The 25,739-nt window shown below is 29.6% G+C and overlaps 3 protein-coding genes across 4 annotated transcripts in view; 1 reads left to right on the top strand and 2 right to left on the bottom strand.

Moving 5' to 3' along the window:
• The window catches only part of LOC132941675 (integrin alpha-PS2), a 73,775-nt gene extending 63,683 nt beyond the window's left edge, over positions 1–10,092 (bottom strand). For both annotated transcript variants that reach the window (XM_061009818.1, XM_061009819.1), the window contains exons 1-2: positions 9,670–10,092; positions 704–930 (exon numbers count right to left, since the gene is read on the bottom strand). In XM_061009818.1, the coding sequence (XP_060865801.1) occupies positions 704–873 (170 nt within the window). In that variant the 5' untranslated portion in view covers positions 874–930; positions 9,670–10,092. The remainder of the gene's footprint in view (positions 1–703; positions 931–9,669) is intronic.
• LOC132941682 (sodium channel protein Nach) overlaps positions 1–21,164 on the top strand; it is a 44,102-nt gene extending 22,938 nt beyond the window's left edge. Inside the window, exons 2-12 of the mRNA XM_061009830.1 lie at positions 16,238–16,429; positions 17,135–17,329; positions 18,114–18,261; positions 18,406–18,539; positions 18,615–18,702; positions 19,333–19,487; positions 19,727–19,857; positions 19,925–20,090; positions 20,148–20,245; positions 20,724–20,889; positions 20,950–21,164. Of these exons, the coding sequence (XP_060865813.1) occupies positions 16,350–16,429; positions 17,135–17,329; positions 18,114–18,261; positions 18,406–18,539; positions 18,615–18,702; positions 19,333–19,487; positions 19,727–19,857; positions 19,925–20,090; positions 20,148–20,245; positions 20,724–20,875 (1,347 nt within the window). The 5' untranslated portion in view covers positions 16,238–16,349 and the 3' untranslated portion in view covers positions 20,876–20,889; positions 20,950–21,164. The remainder of the gene's footprint in view (positions 1–16,237; positions 16,430–17,134; positions 17,330–18,113; positions 18,262–18,405; positions 18,540–18,614; positions 18,703–19,332; positions 19,488–19,726; positions 19,858–19,924; positions 20,091–20,147; positions 20,246–20,723; positions 20,890–20,949) is intronic.
• On the bottom strand, positions 19,605–25,598 carry LOC132941681 (WD repeat-containing protein 75). Its single transcript, XM_061009829.1, has 16 exons — positions 25,255–25,598; positions 24,233–24,449; positions 23,990–24,168; positions 23,819–23,935; positions 23,541–23,745; positions 23,334–23,493; positions 23,176–23,252; positions 22,988–23,116; positions 22,734–22,921; positions 22,518–22,672; positions 22,213–22,399; positions 21,817–21,995; positions 21,551–21,729; positions 21,291–21,479; positions 21,144–21,224; positions 19,605–19,867 (listed from the first exon to the last, which is right to left on the bottom strand). The coding sequence occupies exons 1-15, from the start codon at positions 25,332–25,334 to the stop codon at positions 21,144–21,146; spliced, it is 2,322 nt and encodes a 773-aa protein (XP_060865812.1). The 5' UTR covers positions 25,335–25,598; the 3' UTR covers positions 19,605–19,867.
• Positions 25,599–25,739: the final 141 nt, after the last annotated feature.

Here is a 25,739-nt window from a genome sequence, read left to right as displayed (position 1 = left end):
TATTTTAGTTCACACTGTTAACAGTAATATTTATGTCAAAATGACAACCATGGTTCTTTTAATATAATATATGTATAATGTCATTGCATTTATATTCTTATATACTTATATACTCAACGGACCTCGGACCACGATAATAATATAATATATATTTGTTTACTCGACCATCGCAGGAACGCGCACATGTACGATGTACCTACTCTGAAGCCTTATATAAAAATAATAACTTGTTAACGTTATGAGTCGCCTATAATATATTATTTTATAGCTTTATATACTTCATCACGTACAATTTGTTGGTAAAATAACTTATAATATATATTATTTCATCCTGCACAATGTTAAAAATTTGAATATTTTATTGAATTTATTATTTTTACGTTGTCGAGACTATTAAAGGTCTCGGATAAGTAAACCACGAGCAAAATGTCACTTTATGCCCTATAGAATGTGAAGTACCTATATACTAAATGTACGTCCTATTGTATGTGTGTAGTTGTTAATTTTAAATGTCAATACAATTATAGAATAAAAACAATTGTATATTATTAAATTCGAGAAGATAATATGATTTAGTCACGTCGAATAATGTACTTGATTTGGTTAGGATATTGAAATGTCATAATAATATCGTGTACTGTTGACTGTGTCATATCTACACATTTATTTAGAAGTCGAATTAAATTTGAAAATAATAACTTACCATGACCGACCGCGCTCTTTGTGTTGGGCTACACTGAACCCGAACATAGACCCTTCGGGCCCCCGATGTCTGATGCAATTTTTAACGTCCACATTGAAGCCAAACACTGTGCTGCAGCACAATGCAGTCAACAGTAGAGTGGATAAGGGACGTGATGACGGCGGAGTCATCTCGATTTGCTATGCCCTTCTCGTGGTCATAATATACACGCGTCTGTCATTTGAACCCTGAAAACAATTGTAAAAAAAAACGATAAATTAAGATTAAAAAATACACGTTTAATATATATACATATTTATTATTATAACGTAGTATTGTTGCAAGTCCATGCATAACAGTAAGATGTATATCTCTGTATAAGGTGTGAATGGTAGTTATTTAAAGATGAACAAATATAACTACGTGTGCAAACGACACGCATGCATACTACGATTTACACGATACTCACGATTTTAGTCTGGTTTGCAAGCGTTCGCATTTATCGCCGAACACATCAAAATGCGCCGGTCACAAGCTTTTAAACATTTATCGAACAAATTTTAATCTTTTATCGAATATATTTATGTGGGTACCTCCTAATCCATAAATTATTTACATTCCGCACTTCAGCACTTGTAAGTTGCAGTAATGTGATTTAGTATTCGAAGTGTTCGAAGATAATCGTAAATTACGTAAACTCAGAAACTTTATATTAACTATGTAAATTAAACCTCAAATATTGATAGTATTTTACGCATTAATTGTAATAACTTTGTTATAGAAGATAATTTTAATTTACCGACACAAAGAAAAAAATATGTTGCTTTCTGATTAAAAATATAAAAGAAAAATAATTATCATCGAAAATGCCTTGCAAATATGATTATAGCGTCATACACAATACCTATATAGGTATTATGTAATAGTTAAACGTGATAGTGTAATGAGAACGACAGGAAACTTATAATTTCCAATCGATTAATAAATATGCATTCGATGCATTTAGGTGAGGATATTGCAATAGATAGTAATAAACGATAACCTTGACTCTTGAGAATCGAGAATGTGTACAGATTAAAAACATAAACGGATAATTGCATCTATAGCTTATATATTAGCTTTGTATATTAAATAGGGGGAATAAAATATATTTAATAAATACGATTGTTCGAGACAATTAATCATAATTCGTTTCTTGACTATTTTAATTAAACATCGAAATCAAAATAACAAATATTTTCCCCCGTTTTACACAACTGAACGTTTGAACCTAACATAATCACGGTTTGACGGTGTGTCAAAACATACCTTCGTAAAACTTAATTATTGGGATTATGGTGTTAAACCCTCAACACAACGATGTATAACGATACGAATCATCGTCGTCATACCTATGTCCTATAGGTATAAACATAATATATATCCTATACGTCGAATTTCTGAATACTTCAAATGTATACATCCATCAGTCAATAAAATATGTATAATAACAACATATATTATGCTGTAGATTAGTCTAGTGGTCGAAAACCACACAAACTCATACGTCATCGTAATAATAATAAAATATCTATTTATATTATTCTATATTTCTATACCTATATAATTTATGCTGCAGGAAATGACTTGTTATGACAGTTCAGATAAAAATTACATCTTTATAAATTATATTACAATAATATCCCATGTATGGATCAACATGCATTGATGTGTACGTCATACAGTGACGGATCTAGGGGTAGGTGGCATGTGGTATGGGGTTTATGGGGGTCATTTCCCCCCCGGTGGGTAAAACAAAATAAAAACTACGTTCATCAAAGAAATTGAATTCTGTTTTATAAAAAAAATTGAAAACCTTCAATAATATATTGCATATACATTACATACATGCACGTAACAAACCTTACCCCCCCCCCCCCCCCCCCCGTGAGAAACTCTTTAATCCACCACTGTGGTCATATTATCTCCACATATAGGTACCTATTTTATAATGCACCTAATATAAAATATTATGATGCATATTTTAATGGATATCAAATAACGCATACGCCGACGATATTATAATGTGTAAGTATAATGTATAGTATAAACATATTTATCCTTATGATAATATTATAATACTATTATTATACGAACAGAGCTCATTACAAAAACAAAACCACCGACCGACGCGCGTGCGCGACAACCGCGGCCGTGCAAAGGAAGATGAGGATATTATATTATATTAATATTATATATATGTGGCTTGTAAAACACGTTTTACGTGACAGAGATCGCCGGCAGTCGATCGAGAAAAATTATATCCGTTAGGCATCTCGCGAAAACGTGTGTAAGGCAGCGGTGCACAATATTTCCATATTTACCGAAGAAGTGAGCGTTTCATTCCCACGGGCCATGTACAGCGATCGTTATCGAGCTATCTCTGTCTATCGGCTATCCGTGTGTTGGCTGCTGCTGCTGCGGCTACAGCCTTCGCCGCCTTTACCCCCCCCCCCCCCCCCCGCACACCAAGGATGCCCGCCGACGATTGCAGGGGCTGCTGCGCGAACGTCGACCGAGCCGTGCATAATAATAACAACAATAATGATAAATAATAAAAATAATAATAATAATAATGAAATACCGTGTTGGTATCTATAGCCGGTATAGGTACGGTTGTGATCTGCGACGTCGGGTACCTAGGTATAACGGGTAATACGACGACTAGGACGACGGTGCGTGACAAGCCGCAGCGCGAGTGGCGAATGCCCTGAACTCCGACTACATAATATTATACATTATATTATTGTATATTATTTATATTCTGAAAAAATAGACGGCCACTCCGGTTTCGCGTTTGCATATTATAAGTTCACGCGAATCGATAGACGACTATCCGGATTGAGATTTACAACGGATAACGCATTATTTTATTGCTTATTGCAATATCGCGCGAGTTGTTAGATTATCATACGTTTTATTTATACACCAGCTATGTATATATTATATACACAAACACATTGGTAGATATAACTATATAAGTACTATTGACTATTGTTATAAGGTAAATTATTTACAATCTTTGTATAGTCTCGCCACGAGCATATTATAATAAATCAAATGTACGCCTTACGCAGAATTCATTACGTACATACCCCATCACAATTTTGCTAAATCGATCACTTTCTTTAAAGTTTCACCTTTGTTGTTTTAGTCTTCTTTTAAACTATAGGTCTATAAGATATATACCATAACTACAATAGCTAACAAGACATCGATTGGCCACTATTTACTAACAATAACGATTAAAATTTAAAATAATATTCCATACATAAGTACAATTTGTACAAATATATAGACATATAGTACGAGTCCCCACAAACCACCTGTGATTCACTAATTTAAAATTACGGATATAGGTGCACATTGAACTTATTCACTTATTCAACGATATATTAGACATAAATACATGTTATATTAAAGAATATTATAATGTGCAATACAAATTAATACACCTAAATTCTAACCATTTATATTCTAAAGTGGGCTTTTTGTCTTTGGATCGGGCTATATTTTATCTTTGTTATAATAACTCTACATCGAACATACTCCACTGTAGGTGTACTTCCCACACATCCAATTACAAAAATATGTCTAACGTCGTGTATGGGATATTATATTCATTCAATATAAATTTTTAGTTCTAGTGCTCATTTTTTTTTTTACAAATTACAAAGTTGAATTGAAATCTATAAGCACATTACAATTCGTACTATTAAGAAGATATTAAAATGTTTTAATTTTCATATTATGTGTCTACAGGTATAAAAATGTATACCACATATTCTTAAAATCTTTATTATAGGTATTCCAATTGTAATTTAATAATAATACTATGTCGTTTTTAATTTATTCGCTTATTACTTTATACTTTATATTCTGTATGAACACTTTTTCTCAAGCCCTCAAGGCCATTTGTTTTGCCGAGAACATGAGATTTCCAGCACAACGACTCTTAAACATTTGTTATCAACTATACATGTCTACATAGGGCTTCTTGTTCAATTGACATTTCAAGATATAAACATGACTCCTACCGGATAGGCTTATATTTCATTCATGATTATTTGTGCGGTTTGGTAATTTTGGCCAAGCACTACTCCGTTTGGCATACGTCCATTTCGCAAAAATCTAAATTTAAAACGTGACTCAACCTGTCCACGGACGAAATCTTGGAATACATCAACTAGAACCCTATGAAAAATACTAAATCTAGACGTTATGATCAATGTTAACGATTGAGAATTAATACATATGCAATATGCATACAGTTCACTTGATTTTATGAAACCTTGACAGTTGGAAATGTATCCCATGAAGAAAAATATCATATAAAGAAAATATCGTTATGAAATAAATAATAATATAGTTAATACGCCAGTCATATAATCATTATTATTATTGAATATTTGAATGAATAATCTATTATTGAAATTAAATTCAAAAACGAGACAGGTGTGATGCTACAGCTGTTGACATGTGTGCGCCCAGTTGGGTGTGCAATGCGTTCATTTTTTCGTAGACATCAAATTCTTTTAGACGCCAGAACTCAATCGTCATTGAATTATTATTGTTATTTATTATATAAACTAATACCAATATAATGGTTCAGAATATTACACAATCAAATAGAACAGCGTTTAACTTTTGTGCGTAAAATATAAAGCGATTAGGGACAATTCTAGATATTATATACTATATAACAATATATTATAAAAAAAAAGTAGTTATGTACCTACTCTATACCAGCTAAAAGTTTAAGGACTACGATTAAAATAAAAACATTTTAGTCTACAAAAATACTAATGTAGGTAAGACTACATAACGTTTTTATTCGATTGAAATAATACATTATCTATCGGCTAACGTCATAAACCGTCTAAGAAAAACGTTGGACCAAAAACGTGGGAGTTATTAAATGCATCTTCACTTTATTTTTATCAGTCATCAACAATCATAAACGTAATGTTGTATAATAACAATATAACGTTTATTTTTATATCTTAAGCTATAATAGCAATAATAACAGTGTATATTTTAGTCATGTTAGGTATAATCTCGTGTTGACCGTGTACCTCGGTATATCAGTAAATCAGAGAGAGCATGGATGTTGTATATACTTAAGAAACAATTGACCAAACGGTGGTATTTTGTATTTTCAGTGGCAATATTCTATTCGGTTATCATCATAACTATTTTCTCAACCATGGATTGAATTACTCGAGCATGCCGGCCGTTGGTGGTCATACTACAAGTGACGATAAATCAATTTGAGATTTTTGAGGTGCCTGCAGTATCTATATCCGACCGACCCTAAGCGGGTGATGTACTCGATAAGAAGCTCCATACTTAACATTTGACCTAATCGTGACCAACACAATATTACCCCCGGTCCCCGATCGGTAGACCTACACGGTGCACATGCGGCGGGGATGCGAAGCGCGAGGTCGGGTATTTCTCCACACTCAATATCTATGTATGTTGTGCTTATATATTATATATGTGACACTGCATTTATACTATACAATTATTTAGTACCTAGTACCCATCTATACTAGAATACGGCTGTGTAATGTTTACAAGTTTTCTGAACGTAAATCATCTTTTTGTTTGTTAATAGTTCAAGAATGTTTAGAACATTTTAACTAACTGAAGTAGATCAAAGTTATTTTGAAATAAAAAATTGTAAGTAGCCAGATAATTATATTATGAACATAATATTACATACATTATACATTTATACGTTTGAATTCCTTATTATTCATAGGTAGTTGGTACATAACTACGCTCAACAAGTATCTTGTTATGTATTTATTATAATAATAAATAATTACAAAATAATACTTTTTATAGGACGTCTATACTGTATAATTAATATAAATAGTAAATTTATCCAGATAGAGGTACCTATTAAATGTTTAATTTTTAAAAATTATTCATGTTTTTAAGAATTACATGTTGCTGTACCGTTCGTAGATTTTTTATAAAACGAATGATGGGCTGATGTTCAGTGCATGCAGCTATTTATCAATTAAAAGAGAACGTGAAATATATCCATATATTATATCAGATAATATCTTTTATATATGATATAAAATATTTAAATTTGTCCATATCTTATATCCATTTCAATTTTATCGACGATTAATAAATAATTTTATAGTAATGTGTATTGAATTTTTTTTTTATATACTCGCATTATTACCTAGCAAACACTAGAATTGTCATCATTAAATTATTATGTATGACTGTACGAGGTAAAGATAAATTTACATAAACTTTAATGCCCTTCCATGAAGTTATAAATATTTTATTTTAACAAAATTTGATTATTATTTTTATACTTCTATCAGTAGTAAGTTGGTATCCACGTGTTTTCTTACTAAAAAAATCATTATGTGTAACTAAGTACAAATAAGTTTTAATTAAAAAATAAATTTTTTAAAGATCTTCTCATTTAAATAATTAATTTGACTTGATAATATAATTAAATTAAAAGTGTATGAATATTAATATTTATTGAAAATATACATAAATGTATAACATCAAATCAGTACCTACTCGTCCTACTCTACAGTTAAGAATTAGTCACAGTAACGTAGGAGTGCACACAAACCTAACCTATTTATACCAATGATCTATTCACGCATCAATTTTATGGCAAAGCTGACTAACCAACTGACAGAAAAACATTAAAACTGGTATTTAAATAGTACAGTCATTCAGAAAATATGATTTGTAAATAATTTGTATAAAAAACGAATTAAGACTATTTAATATTTCAAAGTTAAATAGATCATATATGAAATACAATACTTTAAAAGTCTAAAATACGTAGTTTTAAAAAAAAAATAATAATTCATATGGCGTAATCTTAAATTATTGACCAATCCAAAACTGAATAATAGTACATTACATACAAAAAACGTAAAACTTATCAGTTTGTTCGAAAATTCAAATGAAAAACTACAAATTTAATAATAATTTGCGAAGGTATTTACAAAAAAATGGAATATTACCAAAAACAGATTTTAATTAGGTACTTACGCGATTTACGAAGCTTAAACTAAGTTTATGGTCAAGATACGAAATTGTAAAAAAATAAAAAGGCTGTCGGCTGCACAAGAAAATAGGAAATGCGTGTGCCGGGCGTGGGGTAACTTCCTGAAAAAAATCGGTCAGCTTTATAATTGTACGTGTATATATAGTATACGACTACACACTTCCGCTCACGTAGTCTTCCGTTTGACTTATGACTTATGAGTAATGACTATTATATTATATTATAATAACGGCGATAACGTACCTATTATCTATATTATTATACTAGTATTTATTATATTTAAATCAATTCCGATCGCCACCAGGGGTCGATCATCATCTGCGATGTTTACGACGAGTATATTTTAATATCAATAATATGCTTTAATGAGCACTATCGAGGCGTGGAAAAGTCTTTTAATTCGTCATTTGTAAATTGTGCACACGGTTCGTATCCTACGTGATGTGAAAAAAAATGGATTACCTATTATTAGTTTTAAATACGTACCTAAATAATACTTATGTAGTTATGCATGTAGGTATGTAGTTGTGTATGTAAAATATGTATAAGTAGTTACCAGTTGTCTAATATAATAAATAATATTTATACATTCGGTTTTCGGTCCCGAAGACTTAAGTACACCATTATAGTATACAATATAATATACATCTCTAAATATAATTTTTCGACCAATGATTAGAATATCAACTAAAAACGTCCTGTCGTAATACTGTTTGTGATTAAGGCGGCTGTCGCGGCGTACCTACACACAATAATCGACTCCGAGAAAATGACTTCATCCCGTGACGGAGCACGATGAAGTGCAAGGTTGTTACAGGTACATGGAATCCAAGATTTCGTTTGACGGATGATGAATAACCCATATAAATTAAAAGAAACCGCCCACGGGAATTTTTATGCCGACAAACTTTTTCTTGAGTAAATTACGATATAATATATTTTTGGGTATGATATTTTGTTTGATATTTGGGTAATATCCACGCAACAAACTCTTAATTAATAAAAATACATAAAGAATGCAAAAACGAATATGTCAAATAACGTATACGGACGTTGTTACATAGTACATACTTAATTCTAAACTTTTTACTCGAATTGTATACATAGGTGGCAATTTTTTTTGTATCTTCTTAATTGTTTATTTTTATTATTCTTTATTATGTAAATACACATTATCCATGTTTGTTTGATATATATAGCCATATAGGTGTACATTTACGAAGACTATCTGTGTAAACATTTAATTATAGTACCTACTTTAAATTTACAAATAGCCGTTTTCAGAATTTGTATTGTAGACGATACAAAAATATATTGCAAATATTTTAAGAACACGAAATAATATTTGATTTATATTTTATAAATTTATTTATCTAGATGAAAGTTACTTACATACGAACTGATTAGAAGTTCTATATATTATAATCCATGATAATATGCTAATATATATATTTTCATTATGTCTTACCTAACTATTTTTTTTAATTTACGTATATTATACATATATTATGAGTTTGTTAAAAAATAATAAAAGTGGGTATATATTTAAAAAGAATTAGGTACCTACCATAATAAAGGTTTTTAGTACCTATTAACTATTAAACATACCTACAATACGCACGTGTCAACCTTAATATATTTTTTTTTCATAAATCCATGAATATAGATTTGAAACCCTGTATTGTATTGATCTAAGAAAATCCAATAAGCCCTTAGAGAGCTTGAACTACGTGTAGATTTAGGAATTTAGCCACATAGATACAAAAAAAGATGTCAGTCATTGTATTATTATTATGGTTTTGACGAAAATTAGCGTAAATAAAATCGAACAGAATCAATTATATCGGAATGTACCTATCTATATAATATTATTGTGATGACTTACTCTGCAAATTGTGTCGGAGGAGAACGACCGTCGTGGACTAGACGAGACGTCGGGCTTACACTTTTCACGTTTATAAATATGGGCGAGCGTACTGCCGTCCGACGAGGGTGAATAACGATTAAAAAAAATTTCACCGGGCTCGAAATACGATCGCGGACACCTCGAGAGAAAACGCGTTTTAACAATATTATTTATGATAATAATAAAAAATTATAAATATGACGACGGTGATGATCACACGGCGCACGCGGTTACGGTTTATAATTAAACGCTCGATTATTATTTTAATAATATAATATTTAATTTTGGCGCGCGATGCAACACACGAGTAAAAACTGGCGGGCTGTTCGCCGTGGTACCGGGAACACGGGACGTGTGATACGCGCGTGTTCTCCTACTCTGCGGACGCCGACACACCAAAGACTGAAGACGGTGGCGACGACGGCGCGTACCGACAGAGCGCACATCCAAAATAATATCCTACGCCCCCCCCCCCTCCCCACCCACCGACGGATCTCGTAATTCGTTCGATTTTGATTTTCCATCGTTTCGAACATGATAATAATATTATAATAATTAATTTACCGACTATCGTGCGACCGTACCAACCATAAATAGTTGATTTACGACCATAGAGTATTACTCTATGTTTACGACGAAAACCTTCAAGAATCCAAAGAGTACTCAAGTACCCGAGGTAAAAATATAAAAAATTTTAGAAATCGAAATTTTCCAATTTATTCTATAATAGTGCAGTGTTTCATTTATGTTTATAATTTTATTTGAATGGAAAATTCGACGAATTTTTCACGACGTTTGTGGAATGTAGGGGCGTAGGGCACGGAAGCAATATACAAATAAACGGACATCACAAGCTATAGTTTATTTATTTTTTGTTCGTGAGGTGAAACGATCGATCCTCAACATTTTTTCACAGGTAATCTCAGGGTTTGAGGAGTTTTAGAAATATTATTTTCTGTTTCGATTATAATATTAGATACATCGTGCGCTGATCGTAATTTTCGTATTTTTGCGTAGTTTATTTTGTTTTGTGTACTGTAGGATGTGGCACCACTGCGTATAAGTGTATCGATAATACGGATTTATGTATAAATAATATTTGTTATCAAGAAAATTAGACTGAAGTAACCAGTAGGTACTATATACATCTTACCTACGAATTTTCAAAAATTAAATTACCTTTTTGTTTAGCCAAATATTAATATTATAATAAAAAATAACGTTTAAAAGACAGCCCAAGGGGGGATGAACCACCCTTCGCCCCCTCCCTTGAATCCGCCACTGAACCTAATTGTTCCCGGCAATATTTTATCGGTCGGGATATCTTTTTTTTCGTTTCTTGTTAATGTTCTTATATATGCACATATCACATAGCACGCATTATAATTTATAATATACCTAACACACGACGTAGGTACATTAAACATCATATCTATTTCAACACTCTTATATAATATATGGTCATATGGATTTAAACAGCTGATGCAAAATCCTGCCAAGTATAATAATATTTTCTTGCTCGAAAAAATTGTTTGAAAATTACTGCGTTATTCTGTGTGAAAACAACTCGTCCTTATCTAAAACATATTACGAAAAAAATTGGTAATACATTTTGGATTTGGAAAAAAGTAATTTATAGTGAAATTATGTATAGGTATATCATTAGATTGAAATTTGTCAGTTTATTATACCTATATGCTATACTGCTATAGTTATATTTTGAATTATAAAATATTTATGTAACGATTTTCTTTATTTCCATAAACACAAAATAAGTTTTATAATTAATACAACAAATATAAATACTTAGCACGTACAACGATGGTTGAAAGTCAGTATACTTATTTATTATTTTTTATTTAGTTTGTTTTTCTTAATATCACAATATTTTAAATAATATTATTTATATTTCATCAAATTAATAAAATCCATCCTTTTCGCCGTGCAAGATGTTATGTTTGAACGAGTGTTATATTGCCTATCCACCAACATAGAAGGTTAAGTATATAGGCTGACTATCTATGATCTATCTTTTCCGTTTTGCTTTTTTGTCAAAATCGGTCTAGTATATTTTTAGTTGTTATTCAACATTATTTGTTATGGATATTTTAAATTAGAAATTTTTTTCAAAATTGGATCTAAGCGAAAAATAACAATATTTCTTTAAATTTCCTTGTAATTTATTTATTTATTTCGTATGGGTATTATTCGAATCGACATTAATAAATATAAATGGTAACATATAAGTAAAAAATAATATAACAGATAAAAGTTAAAATGCCAAAACTAAAAATTAAAATATTAATAAGCTATCAGTAACAAGATACAGAGATACTAAATATATAGTTATATTTCACAGATTGGCGATTGCCGTAATAAGCTAATGTCCTGCAATTATTGTCCAATTATTGTATTGGTATTCACCACATGCATTTCTTCATTGGTACATTTTTATATACATATTTTGTATAATTATTATTATTAAACAATATTATGGGAACATTTTTATTATTAAAACATTAACATTTTTATATACATATTTTTTATAATTATTATTATTAAACAACATTATTATTTTTATACCTGTGGAATTAAAAAAAAATTTTATTTTATTTTTTACGGGGAAATATCAAACGGGGAAAATAACTTGACGGTGAAATATCGGACGGGGAAACGGTAACGGGGAAATGTCTGACAGGGAAATGTATAACGGGGATGTGACCTGTAACCGTTGTTGTCTAATTTTTACACCATTCCTTCGTGCCATCAACGTTTGATATTTCCAATTTCTTTGCTGTACTCCAGAGTCCAGAGGGTTTTCTTGATTTAAACCCGAGGTTCAGTGTACTACCCAACATTTGATATAATAATTAAAATTGCAACATTCCGGCTTTGTTTGGTTCTAAGTACCAGATCTTCTCTCTTGTGTAGGGCTGGTGTTAAAATATTAGCTGATGCTGGTAGCCATTCCAAGTATATATGATTTTCACTGTTCCACTGATTATCCTCTGCAGTGGCGCCCAAGATATATTTTTCAGGTGTAACAAGAAATAATTTCACCCACCCACCCACCCCCTTACAAACTCAAAATTTTATTATTTTTACATATTATCATATTTTAATTGACAATATTAGTAAATATTAAGGTATCAACCAATATAATCTGTGATTAATAATGAACATATTTCAAGTTAATTATTTTATGTTATTTTACCTACCCACCCCTTATTTTCAATGTGTAGCGACCGCTACACCTAGTAATAGGGTTGGGCACCACTGATCCTCTGTTTTTATTGTTGAAATTTAAAATATATTAATCACAAAGACTTTGTTTTTTTATTCCACCATTTTTTATACTTCGGTATTGACATAATATATGATATAATAATATAATAACAATAGATTATGATTTAATATTATAATAACTATTCTATAATGTATACGATTATTTAAAAAAAATTGAATGAATCACCAATTTTAATATTTTAAATAAACTTATTGACGTATACATGTTTATAATACTTTACAGTCAATAGCTAGCTAATAAACCTACTATAGTAAAAATGTAAAAGTATTAAATTTGTTTAACCAAACAATTAGGTGATACTAAATAATGTATTGAACATTATATAATATTGTACGGTTATACATTAAACAAAATAAATAAATATTTATTCACAATTTAAAAAAAATATCAATCGTTCATTGAATTTTTCTCATCGATTAGTTAACTTATGATAATAAATCATGGTAATTATTGAAGTTGAGGATTTCTATTCCTAGCTCACAGTATAGTCACAATACAATATAATAACAGCTATTTCATATACGATATACATAATACTTACATGGTTAATATATTATACATTTTGTGCCTATTCGTAAAACGATATAAGGTAGGTATATTATTTCCAATGTTATAATATTAATAATATTATACCGGTCAAATTATCCGGATTCATTAATATAATAATTATTATAACGAATTGGTACCTACGAGGCTACAACAAAACGTTTTTCTTCCAACACAATATATACCTACCTATATCTATATTATATTTATCATAACTAGTTGTAAACACACCGTTTGCTTTATAACGTATACAATGCAAATGCGTATGTACAGATTACAGGTATATAATACATATGTGAGTATGTAGTATATAAGTCTGGGAGAAAGTTCACCTGGGGGCATCAAGTATACGTAAATGTACCCATATGTGTGTATTGTGTATATATATGAAAGTATCGTGATTCGTGGGTATATTATACACGTATATTGTACAAGTTATTGTATGTATAATATTGTATATTTGTATTTAACTATGAAATTAAAATATATTGTGTTTGTTTAATTGGTGTAGTTACTCACTGCTGCGCAGCCGACAGCCCCTTCGAGTCGCGTTATTACGGTGTGCTTTTCTTTTTTTTTTTTTAACACAAAACGTGTTTAATAATATAATTATGTTTCATACCGTGCGGGTCGAGAGATATTGCGCACAAATAGTCGTGACTGTGTGGAAACTGCATACGAATGTGTACCTATATTAAAGATGATACATTATTATAATAGGCGTATAAATGTATAATATACCATTATAATAGTTCATTGTTGAATATTTTAAGTTGTAATAATCCTCTTCAAAACAACATAGAGCAGCGATACTATAGCGATAGTACAACAAGCACATTTGTGTTAGGTAAAATCAACTATCGGTGTCTACATATACATAGATACCAACACAGGTGTCCACTGCCCGTTATGCAGGTATATTAATAGAAAATAGAAATAGTAGGTATTGTGCATAGGTACGGTGATCATGTATCATAGGCTATAGGCACTAGAACCAATTTTGTTTTTTTGGGGGGAGTGATAGGGACCAGAGGGTGGTGTAGTCCTCTAAATAAATTTGGGTACCTACTCGTGTAGTATGTTACCTACCGGAAAATATAATATACCTCTCTATACTCTCTCATACTTACTCTTATATATTTTATATTTTTATTTAATTTTATTGCGGGAAAATTACCTGTGACTTGAGTTATAAAGATAAACGAAATAATTTATTTTTATTTATTTATTTAAATTAAGGCTTCAATTACAGCGATTATTAGCATAGTGTTATATTTACGCACGATGGTCCTGGTTCCTTAGTAATCAAATAGGCGTGCGTAAGATGAGAGTGGGCTATTCTAGCTCTGTTAATTATTATTTGTTCAATCCTAGATGAGTTGTCAGGATAAGCCCATTTTAATACTGTTTTTTTAACGTTCCTCAGTTTGTTGTTGGAATGGAAACCTAGTGGTTTTGCCATGTTCTAAGAATTCATTTTTGAGCTTCGTTTATCAGGTCTTTGGCAGGAATTTTGGTTATTGAGTGGGTAGTTGCGGAAGTGACTGATTTATACGCCATTGCATCGGCTTTCTCGTTCCCTGGAATTCCTACCTTGAATGGGACCCACAAATAATTGATTTTGTTTTTCGGTGAGGAGATAAGTTCTTTGGTGAGTTGGATAAGTTCGTTCTGCGGGTGTTCGGCTTGAAGTGATATTAAAAAGCTCTAAGATAATCACTTATTATAAAAGTACATTTATTGTCTGATGAGACTATAATCTGTGCTTCCATATATATATCGCATAGATTTCCGCTTTTGAGATCAATTAATTCATGAAATTAAGGAAATGAGAGACAAGTTTGCAATTGAACGGTCTATTCAAACCATAGAGTAATTACTCTATATGATTCAAACATAACAAGACAGTTAATTTGAAGTTTTATAGGATGACGTAAAAACAACATAACAATATATTATGTATTAAAATACTTGATGATCGTCAGCAATACATAAATAGTGGTTTTTTAGTTTTTACCAGCATATTTTACCACATATTTGGCCATTTTTGGTGCATGATCGCATATTTAAAAAAATATATTTCTTGATTTTTTAATGCGTAAGAGCCCAGCAATAATAATGTAATAATGAATGAAACATAAAAAAAAACAAAAAAAAAAATTGTGATTTCCTAGTAATTTTGTACAAGCGCGGAGTGATAATACATATAATATCACGGAGGTCGCAGAAAATGAACTTTTAGATTTACTGTAAAGTATACAATATGGGGTATTGGGGTGTCAGGCTATAAGTACGGGGTAGGTACCAGTGTACCACAATCATGATATAATAATAATAATAATAATATATAGTAACTAATAAATAACACGATAAGGTACATCGTACATCGTATATGATGTCATGTCGTGTAACTTATTAATTATTATCACATATAAATATATATAATATCATCATATTTTTTTTAGCGTGACTATTTCCATACTTGAATTACTGTTATTATTAGGTATAGATACTGCACCGTGAATATTATAATTGGTATGTACACTGCAATACATGTACCTACAATCTGCATTTATTATTTAATAAAGATTATATCTGTCACGACCCGAGCCAGTTAATATTTTTTCAATAATATTTCTACTATGACAAACCTTCTGGACTGTCAATAATAGTGAGACCTGCATATTATTGTAGATATTATGGAGTGCCACTCGACGCGAGTGTAAGCCGTAGCAAATTGCATCCCATAAATAACGATAAAATTGTCTTGGCATAATATGCAAAAGGAAAACATATAGGAGCAGTGATGTTAAAAGAATTTGCCGATCAATCGACCATACACGGTCTCCACTATGTCAGCAACGTTAAGCGTCACTGGACAGAAAGGTGGGTACATAGGACATACCTAATAGTAAGTATTTTAAACAGAGTGATTTACCATGCCCGCTCAACCCCTTTTTTTGTTCTATATTAGGTATACCTACTTTAAAACCATATTTTCAAATTTATGAGATTTTTGTACTAATTAGATACAAAAGTAATAACTTACATTCATGTGGAGATATAAACTTTGGTTTTTCAAATAAGACCCCCTCCTCCCCCTTTTTTACTGTAAATTATTTTGTGAATATTTTTTCTAAAAATGTTGACGCATCAAAATTAAAACTCAAACGAGTAGTTTTTAAGTAATTTAACTTTGTGTACTAATATAGGACCATAATAATGGATTTGGAAGATGCCGGGGCTATGATGGTAAATTGAAAATTTTATTAATCAATATAAATTAATCTATATTCTACTAGCATTTATGATTTGTAAAAATTGTCAAAGTATAATAAATACTATATCAAATATTAGGCAGGTACTTCTATTTTATATTTGTGTAAAACCATTCTTACTGACTATTATCGTTATAGTACCTATAACGTTTAAATAACTGAGAAACTACGAGTTCGAATTTTGAATTGCATTTCAAAATTTTCAAAAAAGTTACCCTCTAAATAATTGACAGTAAAAATAATAAAAACTATTTCTATTTCATTTATTGTAAAAATAAATCTATTCTAATAAATTAATAATCGAATTTTATAGGTTGTTTTGGTTTATTTGTTGTACTCTGAGCTGGTATGGTTCCGCCGTGCTGATGATGAACTCCTGGGAAGCGTATCAGACCAACGCTATTAGTTTCGTGGTGGAAACCAGCTCGTTGGAGTTTCAAACTACTTTTCCGGCGGTTAGCGTATGCGAAGTGAATAACGTCGCCAACATCCAGAAACTAGCCAACAAGTAAAATCGATTTAATTTTTCACATTGATTGATTGATTACTTATTTATTATTACTTTATCATAATATGACACATACAATATTACTAAATACTAATATATTATAATGAATAGTTGTCAGTGCTTGACTTGAAAATACAAATGTAGAAATACCTAGATACTCCGATGACACAAAATAAAATTGCATCCTGACTCCCAAGCTAAATTATATACTTACCAAATACAACTAAGCTTCGACCTCCCCGGCTCCCCCCCCCACATCACCCTTATTAAACATTCAATCATATTACTACAAACCAACAAATATTTCATAACTTATTATACTTAATATAAAAGTTTCAACCAAGTGTTTGCAGGTGGTAGCAAAGTTTCAAGCAATTGAAATATCTACCTAATACTGGTATTTTTTTTTATAATGGATAAAAAATAGTGTATAGGTAGGTACCAACTACCAACTGGCAACTAACAAGTAGGCAGTGGATAGTTGTAAATGTTTTAACCAACTAAGTAAGTAACCTTAGTTATAATATATTATTTAAGCCTACCTATATTATATAATACTAACTGATCTCACGCACTTCGTTGCCCGTAAAACATTATAACTTATATAGGTACCTACTTGCACACATTCTGTAAACAGTGTTTCTTTATAAGAAAAAAAAATTAACTTTGTAATTTTTTTAAAACTCTAAATCTCTCAATTTTGTTGAGGTATTTAGTCGGAGGCAAGTCAAGCACTGATTGTTGTACCTATTTTATTCAACAATAATATTGATATTGAGTTTAGGATATTTGGAGACAATAGGAATTTCAATTTGGACGAGATTGTAAAAGAGATAACTTACTTCAAAGGAACTTCATATTATATTAATGAATTTTGTATGACTGGACAATATAATTGCCCCAAAAATAATTTCAGTGAATTAGCAATTTCTGTGAGTGATTGTTGATTTTATCTAATTACAAGCGTATGAATATTTTAACGAAAATTATAATCTTGGGTATTCTTGTCGTATTTCAACACCACATATACTTTGAATAATTAATAAAATATGTGTACCTATTTAATTTTTATTCAGACGAGAAGTACTTGTGATGAAGTGTTTTTAAATTGCACTTGGAACAACGTTCGTGACTTTGACTGTTGCAAGCATTTTATTCTTACTGAAACCGAACTAGGAATTTGTTACACACTTACAATGGAAAATGAATCGTTAGTATGCATATATATGGTAAATTTCGTAGCATTGAAGTTCTGTAATTTTAATGTACGGATTTATTTATATAGGCCAAATTCTGATGATTTTATTGACATGTATTCCAACCGAGAGACGGGTCCAGGCAATTTACGCATAAAATTGTTATCGCCAAGTCAGGTGGTTGCAATTTACAATATGCCAACCCTACAAACTTTTCGCATAAGCCAAATTGTTGTATTACTACTTAATATAAAGTATTTACAGGGTTTTAATAATAATAACTATTTAACCTTTACTCTGCGTCTCTATAAAACATAGTTCTGGTACTAGTATGAGTTTTGTGAATTTCATTTGTAGTAGATAGTTAGCAGGTGATTTATATCACCTATATCTACAGTGAAATTTCCATTTAACGAAATATTCTTATTCTCTGTCTTATAAACAGAGTATTGAGTATGAGTATTTTAAAATGCACAAATAATTTACAATTTTAAAATACTCACAACTTGCTTTAAAATCAAAATCTAAAAAAAACCTATGATGTTCACTAGATCATACCTTTAAATTTTATAAGAGGTCAATTCACTCTAATTTTTAAACTAACAGAGATAAACGTGATCTGCTAAGCGTACAATTTGCTATGTTACGCGTTTGTAAGAAAGAGAGAATGCATGCGGGTGTAGCAACTTCTTAACAAAACTCTCTATAATACAAATTTGTTTTGGTCCCCATAATGAGACTTAGTGATATGGAAGATGTACTGTATATTAAAATTATCTAGTTCTATAATATGTGTATTGTATATAGGTTTTTATTCACTCAGTAGTAGATGTACCATACTATAATACAATAAGTACAGATATTTTACAAGCTACAATGGGCATTTATAAACAATTTAAGTTTGTTATTAAAGATATTGAAAATGAAGACGAAGTCAGATTTGTTGGCATTTCACAGCGCAGGTGAGAACATTTTTTCTATGATTTAAGTATTACATTACTAACAACTATACATACTGTATGAAAAACTAATAATAAACATACATTTGTTATATTCAAGGTTGATAAATAAAACTAGTATAACAAATAAACTGATGTTGAAACCATCTTAATTTATTCATAACAAAACATAATTTGATTTAATAATTTGTTAATTTAATAAGACATAATAGTCATGTTACAATATATTTACACAAGTTTAGATGCAGATTTCCATTGGAGAATTACCTTGATGTCAGTTCAAAATACAGTTATAGTTCTTGCATTGTAAACTGCCGCCGTCAAAAGCAACTAGAGATGTGTAATTGTACTTCTCATTTAATGCCTAACAGCAGTATGTAGTCCTAAAACCAAATAAAAAAAGTAACAACAATAACAATAATAATATGGAATTTCTATAGAATTAAGTGAACAATGTGATATAAATGGACTAGTATGTTTAAATACACATTATGCTGAATTATCGGTATTAAAGAAGAAGAAAAGTAAGCGACCAGGTTTAGAATGTCACTGTGTACCCTCCTGTATTGAAGCTGAAATAAATGTCATAACAGTTGAATCATTTATGTATGTTAATAGAATATGAATTTCAAAAACAAAATGTAAAATGATTAAATTTTTTAGAACTAATGAAAACGAATCAACCATACAATTAATGATGGACCGATTACCAGCAGAGCGGCTTAAACGTAATGTTGTTAGAGGAAGATTAGATGTATTAGGTAAAATTCTTTAAATAGTGCAGTTAAATCAAATTTACAAAGCTAATATACCATACGTCCATACATCATTATAAAGCATGTTTAGCATTACCACTTGTATGGTCATACTGAGGAAATTTGACACTTAAATGTATTTTACTATTAATATTTTATATAAATTCGGGTATAATTGTGTAAAATAGAATAATAAATAACTTTCAATGTCGATTTATGAATACAGCTTTTAAATTAAATTAGATTTTAAATGTATACTGTGCATTAATATTTATACAATTATTACGCACTTGTTCATTCTACGATTTAATTATTTTTTTATCTGGCTTATAATTTTGCTTTATAGTACAGTTATGTTATTACTTTAACATACATTTTGTAAGTGTCAAAACTCAAAACTCCATAATATTCAAAAAGTGAAACCCAATGAATGTTAAACTTCTGTTTTTCAAAATGTGTAATATATTAAAGATGTATTATACAGTTTCATTAGGTGGTTCTGTTGCATTATTTGTTGGAGCAAGTATATTGAGCTTTTTGGAAATTATCTATTATTTCATTATACGTATGCGCAATGTTAAAATGCCAAATTTAAAAAAACCTAAGACGTCAAAATGTGAACCAAAGATGAAATAATTAGTAAGACAATAGTAGGTGAATAACAATATTTCTAATATAATATATGTCTAACATCTATTTTTTTTATTTAGGACAAAAAAAGAGTTAGACGCACATGTTTTAATTTTTTTGAGGTCACATTATACAAATTATATGATGTTATTCACATCACAATTAAATAAAATTATTTTTTGTCAGTAAAATCAAGTAAAATTGTTTTGATATTATAATATATTTAATTATACTTCATTCTATAAACAATTTATGTATAATTTTTTTTATTTACTTATGTTCTTAAGCACGCAAGTAAAATACGTTCAAGTTGACTCTCTAATGGTAACATTAAATGTGCTGGTTCTTCAAGTATCTATAATAATAATAAAACAAATGATGAAATATAAGCTAAAATATGTAAATAATACTATAAACTTACCTCAAAAGCTGATTTATCTTCATCAATTAATGTTTCAAATTCAGGCATATAATTTTTATTATTGGTGGTATGGGTTATTTCTTTGTTAGAAATAATACGTCCTAGAGGTGTTAGATTAGTAAAATTATCATCCACAAAAGTTTCAATCATTTTTTGGAGAGTGTCAGTCTTCTCAAACTTTAAAAGTTCCTAAAAGTGTTTAGAATCATCAGTACATTTATTCATTATTAAAATATTAAGCATAAGATAAAATATATTACTTGTTGGTTGGTCAACATGTAAAGAGTAGAGTTATCTAACCACGACGAATTTTGTCCATTCTGATGATCTGATTTTGGGGCAAATAATGCCCACAATATAGAAGTACTTTTGTCATTGTTCCCAAATATATTTTGTTTTTTATACACTACATTTCTGCTGTTTGGAGTGAAAACAAACACTAAAAATAAATAATATAATTATTAATATATAATATAATATATTATAATTATTAGATATGAAACTTTAAGCAAAACAGGTAACTAACAATCATTATTAGCAGTAAAAATAGCCATATATTCTGACATTGGATCAGCAATTAATCTTTCAACTTGAACCCAAATTGTTGTCAGTAATGTCTCACTAAGCACATTCCATACCAAAAGTCTTGTGCTTGATGCAGCAACAAGCATCCAACTGCTCGCGTTTTTACCAAACTCTAAAAATCTATACATATCAAAATAAAAGCATTTATTAATATTAATACAAGAGAATATCAATATAATTATATATAAACTATTATGATAAAAATAATAATAAAACACAAAAAAAACAGCATGGAGTTGTTAACTCAGTAACTGTCAATCCAGTTTTGGTGTTTTAATCAGTCATGCAAAATAAAAATATAAACAATAATTTAAAGATTATAATTAAATAATTTTACCTAATATGTTCAAAACCATGAGTAAGACTTGTTTTGAAATCATCTGAGTCATCAAGAACTTTTAGAACTATACTTGGTCCAAATGCAGCTGCCAATATACAACCGTCTTCAGAGAAACTGATTGCATGTAACGGTTGATTATGATACAGTTTACTTGTATACTCATGCTGCCATGATTTAATTGGATCTAATAATTGTTAAATAAAAATTTGTTCAATTATAATGTAAGAAATTATAAAACATAGCATTTTAATATTTAATTATACAACATTAATCAAGATATCAAAATATTTTTTCATACTTACTTTTTTCGTCTTCTAATAAATTATATGGAGACCAAAGTTTATACACATCTTTATGTAATGTGGCAACCATATGTGAACCGTCCGAATCTACTGATGGACGAAAACATAAATTTGAAATTCTATCTACAGAACTGGTGTAAGTATTTAATTTATAGCTAAAAAAAAAAACAAATTTGATTTAAAAACAAATTTAAACAAACGATATTAGTATATTACATTTGCAATTTTTCATTAAAAGTCCAGAACTTGAGAACATCATCTACTACATATTTATCGCCAATTGGTCTTCTTTCAACTGTTGCTAGCCATGAACTATCATCACTTATTGCCAATAAACAAACATCAGCATTGAATACACCTTGATCTCTTGTTCTGGTCATAAAATTTTGACACACAATATCCAACTATCCAAATACACAAACACAAATTTTATTAAAATTCCCTACAAGTATAATTAAAAGAACACTAACATTGAATGCTAATTGTGATTGGTCAAGTGAAAAAAATTGAATGTGACCCGGCAAACCATTTGTAACAAGTGATCTCGAACGACTGTCGAATGCAACACCTGCTGGGAAGACTTTTTCAAATTCATCAGCCTAAAATAAATTAAAAGTATTGACAAATTTTAAAAATAATTTTTAATTAAAATATTTACATTTGATGCATGCACTCCCCAAGTGAAAGTCTGTATGACAGAATGTATACGATTTTGAGAGTTCACTATTATTATGCCTAAAAAAAAAAAATAAAATATACTATGATGCCTTTATTTAAAAATTGTATTCAATAATATATTTGGTTGTAATGCATTACTATTGTTTTGTGTGGATACAGCAACATACTGGTTATCTTCTGTAACAGATAAATGGACAATATTGGCGGATATTCTTGGTAAATAATGTCTAGTTTCTGTATTTTCACAAAACCATTTGACCAAGACATTTTCAGCACCTCCACTATAAAAAATTATTACCTGCAATGAAATATATATTAAAATCGCTATTTTTTTTTTTTATGAACAATTTTAGTTGTCTCACCACTACTTGTAAATAGAACATCATTTACAGGAAGTGTGTGCCAATGGTAAACAGTTTGAGATCTTGTATTTTTATGCATTACATTGTAATACAAAACAATTCTTCCTGTGTTATCTCCAATTGCTAGAGTATTGGAATTAGGATGGCATTGTACGACAGTTACTGTTCTATCCGACCCCAACTTAATTCTATAAAGATAAATGTAATTTAATAACATTGATTTAATATTTTCTTAATAATTTTTTTTTATAGTTCACATACTTATTTTTTTTATAATTTAATAAATTATAAATGTATATTATATTTTTATGAGCAAAGGCCAAATAAGGTACGTCTTCAAAACCTCCTATTGACCAAATATGTGGCAAATTCTCCAAACTAAAATATAATTATGTATTAAATATGATTTTTTTTTATGGTTCAAAAAGTTACTTTTCATCAAATTTGTATAAAAGTGTCCCTTCTTCCAATGCAAATAAACCAATATTTATATCATTGCTATTAGTTGCTCGTAATTTATATGAAACAACAATACAATCCATATCATATGAGCTATAATTTCTTGACAAGCACTTTGCATTTACTACATTATATTTTTTTAAATCTAATTCCTATTAAAAAAAAAAAAACATGATAATTATTGATACTCTGAATACTAAGCTTAAATATTATTACTTGTTGTTTTGAAAGTTTAGCAGCTTGGGTTCCAATCAAATTCCAAAAAACAATAACAGCATTGAAATGAATAGCAACCAATAGTTTGTCATCAGAAGGATGAAAACATAAGTTAACAATTCTACCAAAGTTTTGATCAGCAGTATAACTGGCAACTAACTTTCCAGAGCTCACACTAAAACAATTGATATCCGCACCACAGCCCACATAGATAAACCTATATTTAGTATTAAAAAAATAAAATTGAATAAACAGTTAAATTATTAAATTATTTTCTAAAATATATTATTGGTTTACTCATATACATAAGACTGACCAAATTATAATTAAACTTAAAATAGAATAAATAAAATAAAACATTTATATCAGAAAATTGAAAAGAGGAAATTACTTATGAGACTTCCAATTTTATTTTTTGGGGGGTTAGTAAAAGCACAAAAATCAGCACATATATAAATAGAAAATTAATAATCATGGATGTCATTTAAAATATTATATTTCAGATGGTTTTTCATATTTCCCAGTAGTCTTCTAGATAATTCACAAAAATAAGCATCGAGCAGATATTTGTTTTTGTTTTTAGACAAATATTAACCATTACCAAATTTGCATGGAATGGTGTATATCAAACAGGGGCAGATTCGCAGATTTATGGATGGAGTGTTACCCCCACCCCTTTGTGAATTTTAACGGTCAAGTCTCCATTGTATTTTATATATCATTCATGAATATTCTTATTTACCCTACCCACCCCTTAAACAAGCTTCAGATCTGCTCCTGATAATGCATATGGTTAACACTTAACTGTTATTAATTTCAAATTAAAGAAACTCAATACCATCAACCAAGTGGCTTACCATAAAAAACCTAATTTTTATCAAGAACGAAAATCAGTTTACTGTAAACCATTCACAAAAAGATAATATGATTTCATATGGATAAAATATTTCACATCCATTGTACGACGTAAAACCGTTTACTACATAGTAAATATAATATGAATACTATGTATTTTTACTAACCTCCCATTTTCAGAGAACAGGGGTGGATGACTTATGATACTTCCGCCTTCGACTTTTTTCACGACTATATTGTCTTCCATTGCGATTGTTTTCACTTCAGACGCAAAACAGAAATCTAAACGGCAAACAGTCAACAATCACCCGTAAATAGACAACATTGCATATGACATATAGTCATCTATGTATAGTACCTACTCACAATAATAAAATTAATAAGTAAAAAAGTAAACTTTGTAGGCTTAAATTGTTTATAATGAAATTAATAATTATCAATTATGTATTATAGTATTTCAGTAGTCACTAGTCAGTAAGTAGCTGTACTGTGTCAGTATGAGGTATAAACTATTCAGTACCCACGTGAGAAACCGGAATATTATCACAAAATATGTCAACACTTAAGTTTCTTATCATCAAACAAAAATCCTATTGTTTTTTGTTCATGTTGTCACACTGTAAAGTAACCAAAAAAACAATCATGCTTGATT

The sequence above is a fragment of the Metopolophium dirhodum genome, chromosome 3, assembly GCF_019925205.1.
Source record: "Metopolophium dirhodum isolate CAU chromosome 3, ASM1992520v1, whole genome shotgun sequence".
NCBI lineage: Eukaryota > Metazoa > Arthropoda > Insecta > Hemiptera > Aphididae > Metopolophium > Metopolophium dirhodum.
Note: the sequence above shows the minus strand (reverse complement) of the source record. Positions and strands in the feature narration are given on the sequence as shown.

Excerpts from the sequence above, each read along its gene's own strand:
- LOC132941681 (XM_061009829.1), bottom strand. The coding sequence starts at position 25,334 with ATGGAAGACAATATAGTCGTGAAAAAAGTCGAAGGCGGAAGTATCATA. Across the intron at positions 23,746-23,818 it reads TTAAATTATAAAAAAAATAA|AATTAAGTTGGGGTCGGATA; the intron begins GTATGTGAACTA and ends TTATCTTTATAG. Across the intron at positions 21,996-22,212 it reads CATGGTTTTGAACATATTAG|ATTTTTAGAGTTTGGTAAAA; the intron begins GTAAAATTATTT and ends TGATATGTATAG.